The sequence below is a fragment of the Sceloporus undulatus genome, chromosome 4 (genome assembly GCF_019175285.1).
Source record: "Sceloporus undulatus isolate JIND9_A2432 ecotype Alabama chromosome 4, SceUnd_v1.1, whole genome shotgun sequence".
NCBI lineage: Eukaryota > Metazoa > Chordata > Lepidosauria > Squamata > Phrynosomatidae > Sceloporus > Sceloporus undulatus.
The window spans coordinates 123,190,672-123,203,357 of record NC_056525.1 but is presented as its reverse complement, the minus strand read 5'-3'; the positions used below and the strand labels follow the sequence as shown (position 1 = coordinate 123,203,357).

Genomic DNA, 12,686 nt, shown 5'->3' with positions numbered 1-12,686 from the left:
CCCCCCACAGCTCAATCTCAGTGGCACCACAGCCAGGTAGTGGCTGACAGGAGGACAGGGCAGACAGGTGAGGTGGACTGCAATCTCTATAGCCTGCAGATCATGATGGAATCATCCTGCAGGAACACTAGAAGACCTTTGGGAGGTCCCAAAGGGTGCCTGCATCAGTATGCACTGGCTACAGATGACAGTCTGACTCTCCTGGCCATGGGGCCACTACATGACTGAATGAGTTGGACAAGGGTGGGTGGAATGAGTTAAGCAACATTTTCCCATTATTGGCTAGCTGCTGACCAGCCTGCTCACTTGACTGCAGCCTCTGACTCCCTTTTGCTAGCTACTATATGGTGGTACAGACGGGTAGGGTGGGTGAGAGTAGTTGATGGAGGCTCTTCTGTGACTGACCAGCTGATGATGAACAAGTGTCCTTACATGGCTGTTCATATCCTCTCTCCAGATGGCCATGCAGGTGGTATGGAGTGGGGAAGGCAAGCAAGATGAACCATTCATCATCATCTATCATAGCCAGCTACTGGCAAGCCTCCCTGCTTGGCTTCCCTCACCTCCCACAGCCATTATATGAGAAGGACACAGGGAAAAAGTGCATGGGGAAAGACTTTCAGCCTCTTAGGATATGTCTTTGAAAACTGCACTGTTTTCAAGAGTGTTCATACAGGGGATAAAATTATTTAAACTATTCATTATTCCCTGTGAGATTAAATAATTTAAACAAGCACTGCTCTAGACACCCACATATTGGTTTCCTCTCTACTTTTAGTTTCTCTTAATATGCATTCATAATTTGCTTGTAATAAAGACTGAATTTAAAAAGTATTATAAATGGCAATTATAATTGCAAAAAAAAAATACTAGTATTTCCTTCAATGGAACTTGTATGGTCTTCTGAAACTGGGGTTCAGTAATCTTACAACTAGTAAGAAAAAGTCTTTAAAATACAGAACTCATAGGTATAATGACTATCTTGCAAAATATGATTTTAGTTACCATGTTAAATTCTTGGTGTTAACGTCTTGTTTATGAGCAAGTACTACTATAAGTTACAAGGTTAAGGGGACTATATTCTCCTATACTATTTTATTTTAAAAGTTTATTTTATATAGCTCTTCTATTCAGTGGACTTAATTCCAATAAGTTGTAAAAAAGGGTAACTTGTTCCATGTAATAACTACCAGAAGGATGCTTTTTAATACTTACTTTCAATTAATTATGTATACAGAATAAAAATATTGTACAATATCCTGGGCCAGACCCATTGAAAGATGTTGTTGGACCATTCAGAATATTTGTTGTGAAGGTGATAATTGAGCTAACAGGAGTTTGCTTTGAATTCTTCATGCAGATTTAACCACAGCTTGGGATGCTTTTTCACAGACTAAGGCAGCAGTAAGTATTCCATTAGCACTGCTATATACAAAAGCAGACAGACCCCGTATTTGATCCCAGTGCTTTTCTGTAGTTCTGAATTTAATAAAAAGGAAAGTAGAGGGTTTTGTGAGTGGTTTAGGATTGCTATGGAATAGGCAAAGATTCAGGTATTTTCTCTATCAGCAGTATAGAATCAATGTTCTATATTATCAAAATTCCTGTTATTATAATTGCATGTCTGCCCACCATTCCTAGATGTACAATATATGTAATATGTTGGGGATCCAAAATTCTTCCCCTTACAAAATATCCTAAGCATTTGGACTTTCAGGAAATTTGTGTTGTAGGAGGATAAGCACTATCTAGAAATGTATTTATTAGATATCTATATTACATTCAGCTTACAGACTTAAATACTCCATGTGGAAGTATATCTTACATCTCATAGACACTTCATAGTCTAGGTATATTTTCCACATGTAGACATTTCATAATCTAAGTGAATTTTCTTCCTATAAGGTATTATAAATACATTTAATAATTACTAAATTACTGATATGATATTTCATCTTACAAAGTGTCATTCATCACAAAGTATATTTCATCTTATAATGAATTTTATATCTTATAAGTTATATTTTAAATATACCCCACTGCCTTCCAGCATTTCATGTCTAATGCATATTGTTGAAGAGGACCCTATATGAATATAGTATTATTATTTTTTAAAAAATGCTTATGCAAAAGATTCCTATAATAAAATCTTATTTTGAATTAATGTCAACTCCAGTATGATAGGAGACTATGCTTAATAGTACAAATCCAGCTTAATTTTTATGTTGGTTATAGTATGTTTAGTCAGATTTTAATAAATTCACCCAGTTTTAAAACTCAGTTCTGACTGTTTTTTTTTAATGGCTGTAAGAAAAAAAAATAGTATAGCATTTCTTATGTATATCAAAACTCTAGTTGCAGCATATTGAAAACAAATTGGAAGTAACACCTACCAACACAGCTGTTTTGGATTCTGTAATGGACAGCAAGAAGCCATCTGCCAGTACTACCAGAAAAATAAGTAGGAAAGGTATGTATTAGGTTATCAGGGCTGCTCACAGATAAGTTTTTTGATGCTTAGTACTCTGAACTGGAATACTTGTTGAATATAGCCCACACATTTGAGCAATGGGAAAATGGGCTGATTTGATTGGGGACTGGGCAGAGCTTCTGTCAAGTTTCATGGTGCATGGTAGGAGTTTTTAACATCATGAGACGTCTGTTGTGTGCTGCCATTGCCAACTGATTCCTTGAAACACAGTATATAGAGCAAAGGTAGAGACCATTTAGAGAAATTCTCTGCATTGTTGGCCAGGAGTCTCTTTTTCTAAGACTTCTGATAGTCTTACAGTTTGTACTAACAATCCTTAATGCTCATCATTAGACTGTGAATTTAGCTTACCAGATGTTTAACTATAGCCCTCATCAGCCTTAGCTAGTATGGCCAATGATAAGGTGTGATAGGAGTTCTAATCCTGTCATGTCTCGAGAACCCCATATTCCCTTTTTCTTTTCTTTTCTTTTTTTCTTTTCTTTTTTCTTGTGCTGGTGAGAATTTATGAGACAATGCAAAATCCTTTGAAATGTGTGTTTTAATATAAATGCCTCTGATGTATCTGTGGACTTGTCTTATTATACTGTTATTGGGCCATAAAAACTAGCTCCAGACTGCTAACAAATAAAATGCAATTAAACTCAGTTAAATTAAAACAATGTAATCAGCCCAAGCTCTGATGGATGATGACTGAGCCTGAGAAGGGACTCCACAAGAAACATTAATTGTATGTAGTAATGGGTGACAGTGGAAAAGGATGTTGTCTGACTAGGTAGATGCAGGTAGCCCTGTGCTGGAGTCCTCATTACCCTGCCCACCAGCAGTAGACTCTCAGTCTGGAAGTGCTGATAAATCCAGTATTGTCAGTTTTTGAGTCCTTGATGTGCAGCAGTGCTATTGCTGGAAACTGTGACTCCTATTGAGCAAAGAACCTCATCCTCAGATAAAATTAACGTGTAGGTGAATACAAATGACATAGCTTCCTCAGTGATAAATAAATAAATGCCACAAAATGTCTTACACAGAAACCTTACTGATATTTCATTGTAAGCAAGTGAGTCTTTTCGTTGTAGCCTGACGTTGCTCATTTATCTTTACTAATGCCAGTGGAAGTGTTTTAACTCTTCACACCAGCTTTGATGATAAATGATGTGCTTCAGACTAGGTGAACATAGAGTGCAGGAAAGCCTGCAGAAAGAACAGATATTGAAGTGTTCCCCCTTGTTTGGAACTAGAAGTCAAAACTAGCATGTTGGCCTATGGGTGCCTTTGATCCCTAAACCACCTATAAATATAGCACTTCCAGTATTTAGTGACAAATTGTACCACAGGATTTCAGCAACAAACCAGGAAACGCTTGTTTAAAGCAAACACGTTACTTGCTCGAAATGGCTTGTAGAGGTTTGCCACAGAATCCTTCATTTTAATAGCATGTTCCTAGTTTGCCACTAAAATTCAGTGACACAGGAATATGTACGCTTGTAATTTTGCATCATAATTTTGGCCACAGAACCAAAACTTTGACTAAGATGTAGGTCACAATTAAGAATAGCCTTAAAAAATAACTAGTTCAAAATCAATATATTATATATATATATCTAATATATTGTAGATTTTAAAAATGCAGTGTATTGTTTGTATTGACGGTTTCACCACATATTTCAGAAAGCACAAATCCAATTCTTAGATACATTAAAGAAGAGTTCATTTATAATAACTACTGTTCTTGAGTGCTAATTTGAACCTTCCAGAGATACCTAGAGGATTTCTTGCTTTCTCTTTAGGTTACAGGACTTCCAGTCAAAAGAAGGAGAAGTTTTCACGCAGCCCTCTTCGTGCTACCACTTTGGATAGCAATGTGAAAAAGTGTGCACATGTTGAATTCCGTGAGCCCTTGGCTTCTTTCAGGTAAATGGAAAGAAAACCACTGTTTTGCTAACTCAGGACTGTAGACGTAGTGTTTGTGCCCTCTGGTCTTAAGGGGCTTGTATATATTGATTTTTTTAAAATGGATTGCTGTGTGACTGTGGTCCCACTATGGCTCCAAAGTTAGAAGGCTAGTGTAAAGTCAAAGGCTTTCATGGCCGGCATCCATAGTTTTTTGTGGGTTTTTCGGGCTATGTGGCCATGCTCTAGCAGAGTTTCTTTCTGATGTTTCGCCAGCATCTGTGGCTGGCATCTTCAGAGAAATTAGAAGGCTAGCTTTCCTTAACATTTCCTGGAGGGAGATGCCACAGTTAACTGGTGAATAGAGAAATGAGTGCCTGAAGAGGAGGCATTTTCAGGATTTAGTTTTCGCTAAAATAAAAATAGTTTAGACTGTGTTTTTACTGTGAAAGGGAACATTGTTTTCAAGATAAAGATGCTTTTATAAGAAATTCATTAAAAGTAAGGAATCATTTGAGTATGAACACAGTAGTAGCCACTGACTCTGAAAAGGTTTGTGATGCATTTTGCTTTATATTTAATGTATATTAATCTGCATTACTTACTACTTCCTGACTTTATTTTTAATATTTAATGTGCTTCTGTTAGACACACTCAGTGGGGTTCATCTTACCAAACCTCTTATCAACTGGAGGCTAGGGGTCTGAAGCATAAAGAAGCTGGAAATAAAGGTGAAGGAGTGAGTTGTATAGCCTATGAAACAGATGAAACAGATGTGCAGAGCAGAGATTTCAAAAGCCTGTCCTCTTCTGATGATACTATTGTTCGATATTTGAATGACCGACCAGCGATTGATGCCTTGCAAACTTCAGATAGTTTTTTTAATACGATAACCCCTACAAGATCAGAGGAGGAAAAGACTGAGGGATCCAGAGGTGATGAATATATCAAAACATCTCTGAGTATAGCTCAGGATACTGAACTAAGAGATTTACAGTTGGTAGAGTCTTCAGCTTCATCTGCCAGTACCTCCAGTGCCCACAGACTGGATATCTTGAAGCAACATCAGCATGATGCTAAACTGGAAAAACTGAAAGAACGAATTAGAAAGCAGTGGGACCATCCAGAAGAACTGTGTAACAGAGGGCATCATTTGGAATACGCAGATCATCCAATAACTGCAGTAGCTCTTGAGAATACAGTGACACCTAAAATCAGAAAAGTGGCAACTGCACCTCCTGCTCCCTCTTATAAAGGTACATTGATGCTTAATTCAAAATCTATGCGCAGAGAGATCTTTATTTGCCTTGTAACACCAAGACAAACTGTCAAAAAAAATATTGTTGGGATTAGTTAGAATCCTGCCTAAGCCAGAAATATTTTAAAGAAGAGTTTTAATTCTTTCTGATCTGTCCTTTGCATCTTTACTGTATTCTCTATCCATGTAGCTGTTGCTGTGCAGCTGCCTTCTGGATTTATTCTTGCTTATGTGCAATCAAAGGTTTAGACTCTATAACAAGTACTATATTTGGTTTTATTTGTCAAATTTTGATAGTGCTGATCATGTGATTATCATGGCAGCATAGTATTTTACCAAAGAAATTTTTCTGATACATTCTTATCAAATATTTTTTTGTGAAGTTTCTGATACTATGTGAGCAGCAGGTATATAATGCATTATTTTAATTACAGCATTTCTCTAGGTTATGTACATAAATTCTGAAGCTGCTCTGTATTTGCCCCTCCTGTATTTAGAGAGTTTTGTTTTGTCTGTTTGTTTGTATGTCTCATTCCCTTACCATTTAGGAAAGGACATGGAGGAATCATCCACTATGATTGGGTTTTCCTTGTGTATCAACTGAGCTGCAGGAGCCCACGTACTTTTTCAGTTACAACCCTTGAGCCTCAGCCCGTCTCAGCCAGTTTTAAATATCCTGCTGTATATTTTGTACAACAAAATTTCTAGCTCTTATGTTTTATGTAGCATAGATTTGGAATCCAAATTTCTTTCAGGTAACAAATATATTAAATGTCTACAACAGACCTTGTCCACATAATGCATTGACTACCTTTATATTAATTATTACTGTTAGGTTTCAATCCATCAGAAGCCAAGATTCGTACTCCTGATGGGAAAGTATGGCGCGAAGAGGAATTTCTCAATCTCAGTAGAGAGTTATGCCGAGACTTAGAACTCCAGTTGACAGGTGAGTAGCAAGGCTAATCGTATTAAAAGTCACATGCAAATGGCAGAGTGACCACAAATCTAATATTATTTATGTATTTAATATTTAATTTGTAAACTGATAGTTAATATTTTACAGTCCTGTTTCTCAGATTGGTGCAGAGAAAGTACCCACAATGCATTAAGTTTTTCTACCACCTAGAAAGGTTGAAGATCATTACATCAGAATTTTTGCCTTGCTGCTGTGGAGTGTGGCTCATTGTATTCCTCCAGTTCCATTCTGGATGGTTTTGAGTGCCTAGGTAAAAAGAATAGCATTAATGTTGGGGCTTGAAGCACCTTCTTATTCTTTGAGTAAAAGGGGGCAGCCAGAATTTGCACACAAACACCAACACAGCCTATCAGTCACTAAGAGAGACTGATATTGTGAATCAGAGAGGAAGCAGAAAAGAGGGTGTAGCATCTGTCCCCCAGTTGTTGACATGAGTACGCTGGGGGAGGCTTAAGTTCTTCCTTCAGACTTAATGGATATTGGCCTATATCATCCCTCTCACATCTACATTTTCATCATCAGGATTCTATACAAAATAAGACCGAATCAGACATCAGAGGATCTGATATACCCCTTCTAGCTGTACATCCTATGATTCTCAGGATGTCCAAAGCAACCTTCCTTTCCAGAACACCCTTATTTCATAATACGTGCAAGACAAGCACTGAGGAAATAGGCTACCAGGAGCTGGCAGCCTTCTGTCTGGGTTCTGATGGAGATGGCTTTCTGTGCCTTCCACTGTGCTTTTCTGGAAGAAAAAAAAGTGCACTTTGCTAGAATAACAGACTGGTATGCCAATATGGTATACAATAGCAATCTAGCCATAAAGCAGTAAGAGTTTTAATCTGACCAGCTGTAGTTCACTGTTTTTCTTTATAGAATTTTCTGCATTTTTAACAAATCATCCACCTTCAGAAATGTGTAGTGCAGCCATGTAATGAAATTCATTTACCAGGAATTGCAAGTTAGTCATTTTGCCTCTGCAAAGGCAACCTTTGTGAGGAGGCATCCAGAGCCCACTCCATGAACAAGGATCTGAATATTTAAGAATGTAGTTAAGAATGCTATCCAATTTGAGCATACCTCATTGGTGAACTTATGGCATGCTTTCCTAATTTTTTCCTCTGTCTATCTGCATTTCTATTTGTTTTTCATGGGTTTCTCAGTATGTGTCTTGTCCCAAGCTGAGTGATACAGAACTGAAGAAGGGGTAAGGTTCCACAGTGCCAAGGGAAAGTTCTTGGTCACATGATCTCTGCCTTTTCTGGGCAGTGGAGAGGCTTAAACCTTAGAGCAGTGGTCCCCAAACTGTGCCCTTTAAGAGGTTTTGGACTTCAGCTCCCAGAAGCCTCAACCATATTGGCCAATAGTCTGGGATTCTGGGAGCTGAAGTCCAGAATCTCTTAAAGGGCACAATTTGGGCACCACTGCCCTAGAGGATAACTCCTTTTCACTTAAAAGAACCATATTGGTAAGTTAGTAGTGTTCTGTCTTCAGAACCCCCTATGTATTTTTAAAAAGCAAAAATTAAACTTGACATGTTTTAATCATTTACCTCTTATAACAGTTAATTTTGATATGAAAGTAATATGATATTTGTCAACATTCTGATAGACTGGAGATTATAGAGATTAACTGTTGATACATTTATGATAACCCAGATGGTAAACAAAGCCTTTATGTTGTGTTACTATTTCTCTCTCACTGTTTTTCAGAAGAGGATTTGGCTGTGAAAGAGACTCCTGCTGAAAAAAGCAAGGAGAGAAAAACAACCAAACCAGTACGCAAAATCCAGAAAGTGATCCAGCTTCCAAATCCTGATTCTAAACCAGGTGAATATGAATTTATGTCTAATGATTAAGTGCAAATGTTGGCTTCAGCTCTTGAATCAATATTCAAATTGCTATTTTTCTTATACCAAGTACAATACCTTATCTTGAAGATAATGGAAGATGACAGCTGTATTTACTTATTTATTTACTGTATGTTTTGATAAAACTCCTCACAGTGCACCTTATAAAGATACAAATTAAATCATAAAATAAGTTAAAAACAATAAAAAGAAACAAAACACAAAGCAATGAAGAACAGTATCTTCCATTGCATTGAGGACATAAGGTTAGTTTAGCTATAGACATAGTCTTATACAGAAATCAGGACTCATAAGGTTGGAGTGATGGGACTCTTTGACTAGGAGTTTGATGACCCTACCCGCCTTGGTTTCCTTTGTGCCCTCTGAGCTTTACTGTAATCCTCACAGTCACTAGAAGGAAAATGAATTTTCCCATCAGTTCATCTATACCATCAGTGGATCAGTATCTATACCATCAGTGAATATAATAGACAGAAAGAGAAAGCTATTTTGTTGTCATACAAAATATTTTGGTGTGGTTTGGTCTGGAATAGGCAGTTAGGACTCATTAGTTTTATATTAGTTGGTGGAGACGATAACTTCTAAGACTGGTTTGTAGATAAGCTATGTGCATTTTTTAAATTCTCTTTGCAGAAGTGGCCATAGGGACTGTTAATGATGAGTGGCTGCATTTCAGAATTTACCACATTATTACTGGGTGGCTGGCAAAAATGTCTATCATGGCTCTATTTTCTAGCACCTTATTCTTGTTCCATGGTTCACTTAAATAAGCCCTTCAATGCAGGAGCAGCAGCATGCAACATATGAACATAGCAGTACATGAGCCCACCTGATTCTTTTAAGAGTGCAAAGCCAGGGCTGGGTTGCATCTACGCCTGTACACTCAATAAGTGGTGCTGTCTGAGACTCATTGAGAGAAGGCAGGAGAACAAGGCTTCCTTGAACATCAAGCAGGCATTGCAAGTAAGCATTACCAGCACTGATTCAAAAGCAATGCTCATAGAAGACAGGCCATGACTCAGGAGGGACAGCTGATAGAGCTATTATTGCCACAGTCCCCAGTGTCTATCACTTGAAGCCTGTTGATAGGGCCACTCCCATTTGAAGAGCCACTCCACTCTTGGTGTTGTCTTCCCTGCATCATGTCCTTGTGTCCTGAAAGTTTACATTAATGAAACCTTACATTATTAATCAATTTTTCAATTTCATTTTTTCAATTAACATTCTTTGTTTAGGTGGTATCAATACAATAAGTACATCCTCCTGGCGAGATGGACAGAGACTGGCAAAAAAGATATTGGGTCCAGCACCAAAAGTAGAACAGCAGGACAAGCAGCTATCATCCAGTGACAGAATGGGGAAGGATAAATCCACTAAATCTGGTATGATGAACTGTTTGTAATATTTTTTCTTCTTCTTAAATGCTGTATACCATGCTGTTAAGTCTTATGACACAAAAAATTAGCTTGTTCGTTTGCCTGCAGTTCTTGACCTATAAAAAAGTTCCAAGTTAAAAACAAAAGCAAAAGAACTTCTGCTCAGTGGGACTTAGTTCCAAGTAACTATTAGGATTATGCTGTATACACAGTTCTTACACTACAAAAGAAGAAGCTTGTTTACGTCAGTGAGCATGATACAAGGCATGTACAGACACTGTGGAAACTTAATGGTGTTGTACTGGACCACAGCTTTAGCACAGCTTCTTTCCTCTTAGGATGCATGCATCATTTAAATAGCATACTTCCAAAGTGACCCAAAGCCTGTTTTTGGCCTGTCTGTGCAGGCTCTATGTTTAGAATACATGTGGCATATTTCTTTTTCTTTTGTATTGGTTTCTTTGTAAATCAGTACTTTCAAATATGCTGAATACTAACAAGTTATTCCAGTGAGGCTGAAGGGTGGAGGATTCTGGACTTTTGAAAGAATGTATTTCTTCCCCCAGTATGTAGACATGGTATTAAATTATTTAGTTAGGTTTTAGTAAATAAGAGTCTTTGACCATGTGGCACTACAACTAAGGAAGGCTTGTTTTTCCAAAGTAGATACTACCAAAGAGATAAAATAACTCTTTTTTCTCCTATAAAATCATAGGGCTTAAAACATATTTTAGGACTAATCCTTTCAATAAGTCATTAGTAAGCATGTCAGCTGGATAGTCCAAAAATAAGCTATATGTTTACCCATTGCAAAACAAGTTGGAATTTTTAAAATTGAATTTTACTTCAAAAATTAAGGTGTTCACAAAATTGATTACAAGGTATATAATTGTTGTGTGTGTGTGTGTGTGTACACTGGCTAAATGGTGTGGAGGGCAAAATGCAGGGTTATACCTGTTTACTACTACAAAAATTAGAGCCTGTAAATTTTTGTTATTATTTAATCCATCATTTTTGATGTGCTCAGATTTTTGCATCTGTTTTCCTATAGTGGTTATTATTATGCTGTAAATACCTTTGGCCTTCACTTGAAAGAGCTTTAACTCATAGTAAATATTTTCTCTTGCATGAAAAATCAAACCAACAGAATTCAGCATTTTTAGCTCTCGCGTGCTTTAATGTGATTTGTTTGCACCTCCAGGATCCACACTCTCCAGCTCCAGTAATTGCCACTTTGCTGAATTTTCACTGAAAACAGGGGGGAAAAATTAAAGCAAGCATTTAAACTTTAAATAGCAATTGGTAAAAATATTTAAATCAAGATGGGCACAAAAATTGCCTTGCAGGGATGTGAATTTTGTCCATGTGTTGCCTTCTCCAGTTTAAAACAAAACAAAATGATATTTTTCATGTATGTTTGATGTGCATCACCTATGAAAATCACATGTGTAATATATTAAACTTGTCTTTACTCCACCCACCACCTTTCTAGCCTCCCACACAGGAAAGACAGAATCTGATTTCAATCTAGAGGTCACCATCAAAACCCTATCAAAAAGTCCAGAACGGTCACGGAGTAAAGTAAGAATGGAGAATAATCTGAAGAAAAAAGATTCTGCTCTTCAGGATATTAAACTGGGCGAAGACCATGTAAATAAGGATTTTTTACCCGTGGAGATCCGTGGGATTCTTGACGATCTCCAGCTGGACACTGTGTCTCAGCAAGACAGGAATGAAAAAAGCCGGAGTCAAAAAACAGCACCTTCTTCAATTACTAGGAGTCATAGCCCAACGAAAAGAAAACCAGACAAGCTTTCTGCTAATGAGGAGCCTCAAATCACATCTAAGAAAAGACACTATGATACAGATGAAGTTCGGCAGTATATTGTTAGACAACAGGAAGAGAGAAAGAAGAGGCAAAGTGAAGAGAAGAAAGCACAGAAAGAGGCAACAGAACAAAGGAATAAGAGACTTCAAGAACTTTACAAGAAGCAAAGAGAGGCTCTGGCTAACAAGACAAAGAGTACACCAGCTCCTGAATTAGCCAACAAACAATTACAGGAGACTTATTCTAAACTGTTAATGGAAGAGACCTTGCTGGAGCAGCCAGTGCCCTCTGGACAAGAGGGAGAGGTATTACTATTTTGAATGACAGGATGTGGTATTTCCTGGCCAATAGAAAGTTTTTTCCATATTAGTTTTTTGGGATAGAACTATAAAGAATCACCTGTACTGAACAGCAGAAAGTAGGTTTTCCACATCTTGAGTAAAACCCAAACTGAGATACGGATTATCTGTAAAAAATATATTAGCAGGCTGCCATCTGTAACCTTCTCTTACTAGCTGCCTACCTGGTTATAGTAATGTAAATAGATTCTCTTCTAAGGCAAATACTCAAAAGAATTCAAAAGCACAGTTTTTCTAGGGGCCATATTTGCCCACCCCAGGTGATCTAATGTCCCTGCATGTGCTGGCTCCACTCATTTCTGTACTAAGGGGGAAGGCCTGATGCAGGATTCTGAATACATTTAGTTGAATATTCTTAAAAATCCCCCTACAGATGTAGAGAACAGGACTTTTACATTGGTGAACTAATCCATCCTTTTTGTTATCTCTAAAAAGCTCTTTGTTTCAAGAAAGCATGGATTTGCTTTGCAAAGATAAGATGTTTATTTATATCACACTTTCCCCAAAATTGGGACTCAAAGCAACTTGGCATATAAAAGAATAATACAGTTAAAAACCTACAAAATTGAGCATTAAAATAGAATTAAACTATTACATTATTAAAACACATAGCTCATTGAAAGAATAAAATG

General features: G+C 37.3%; 1 protein-coding gene across 5 annotated transcripts in view; it reads left to right on the top strand.

The window, feature by feature from the left end:
- Positions 1-1,258: 1,258 nt before the first annotated feature.
- CEP350 (centrosomal protein 350) overlaps positions 1,259-12,686 on the top strand; it is a 71,731-nt gene continuing 60,303 nt past the window's right edge. For all 5 annotated transcript variants that reach the window (XM_042462262.1, XM_042462267.1, XM_042462266.1 and 2 more), the window contains exons 1-8: positions 1,259-1,404; positions 2,356-2,470; positions 4,279-4,402; positions 5,030-5,637; positions 6,475-6,588; positions 8,334-8,450; positions 9,727-9,873; positions 11,360-12,000. In XM_042462262.1, the coding sequence (XP_042318196.1) occupies positions 2,419-2,470; positions 4,279-4,402; positions 5,030-5,637; positions 6,475-6,588; positions 8,334-8,450; positions 9,727-9,873; positions 11,360-12,000 (1,803 nt within the window). In that variant the 5' untranslated portion in view covers positions 1,259-1,404; positions 2,356-2,418. The remainder of the gene's footprint in view (positions 1,405-2,355; positions 2,471-4,278; positions 4,403-5,029; positions 5,638-6,474; positions 6,589-8,333; positions 8,451-9,726; positions 9,874-11,359; positions 12,001-12,686) is intronic.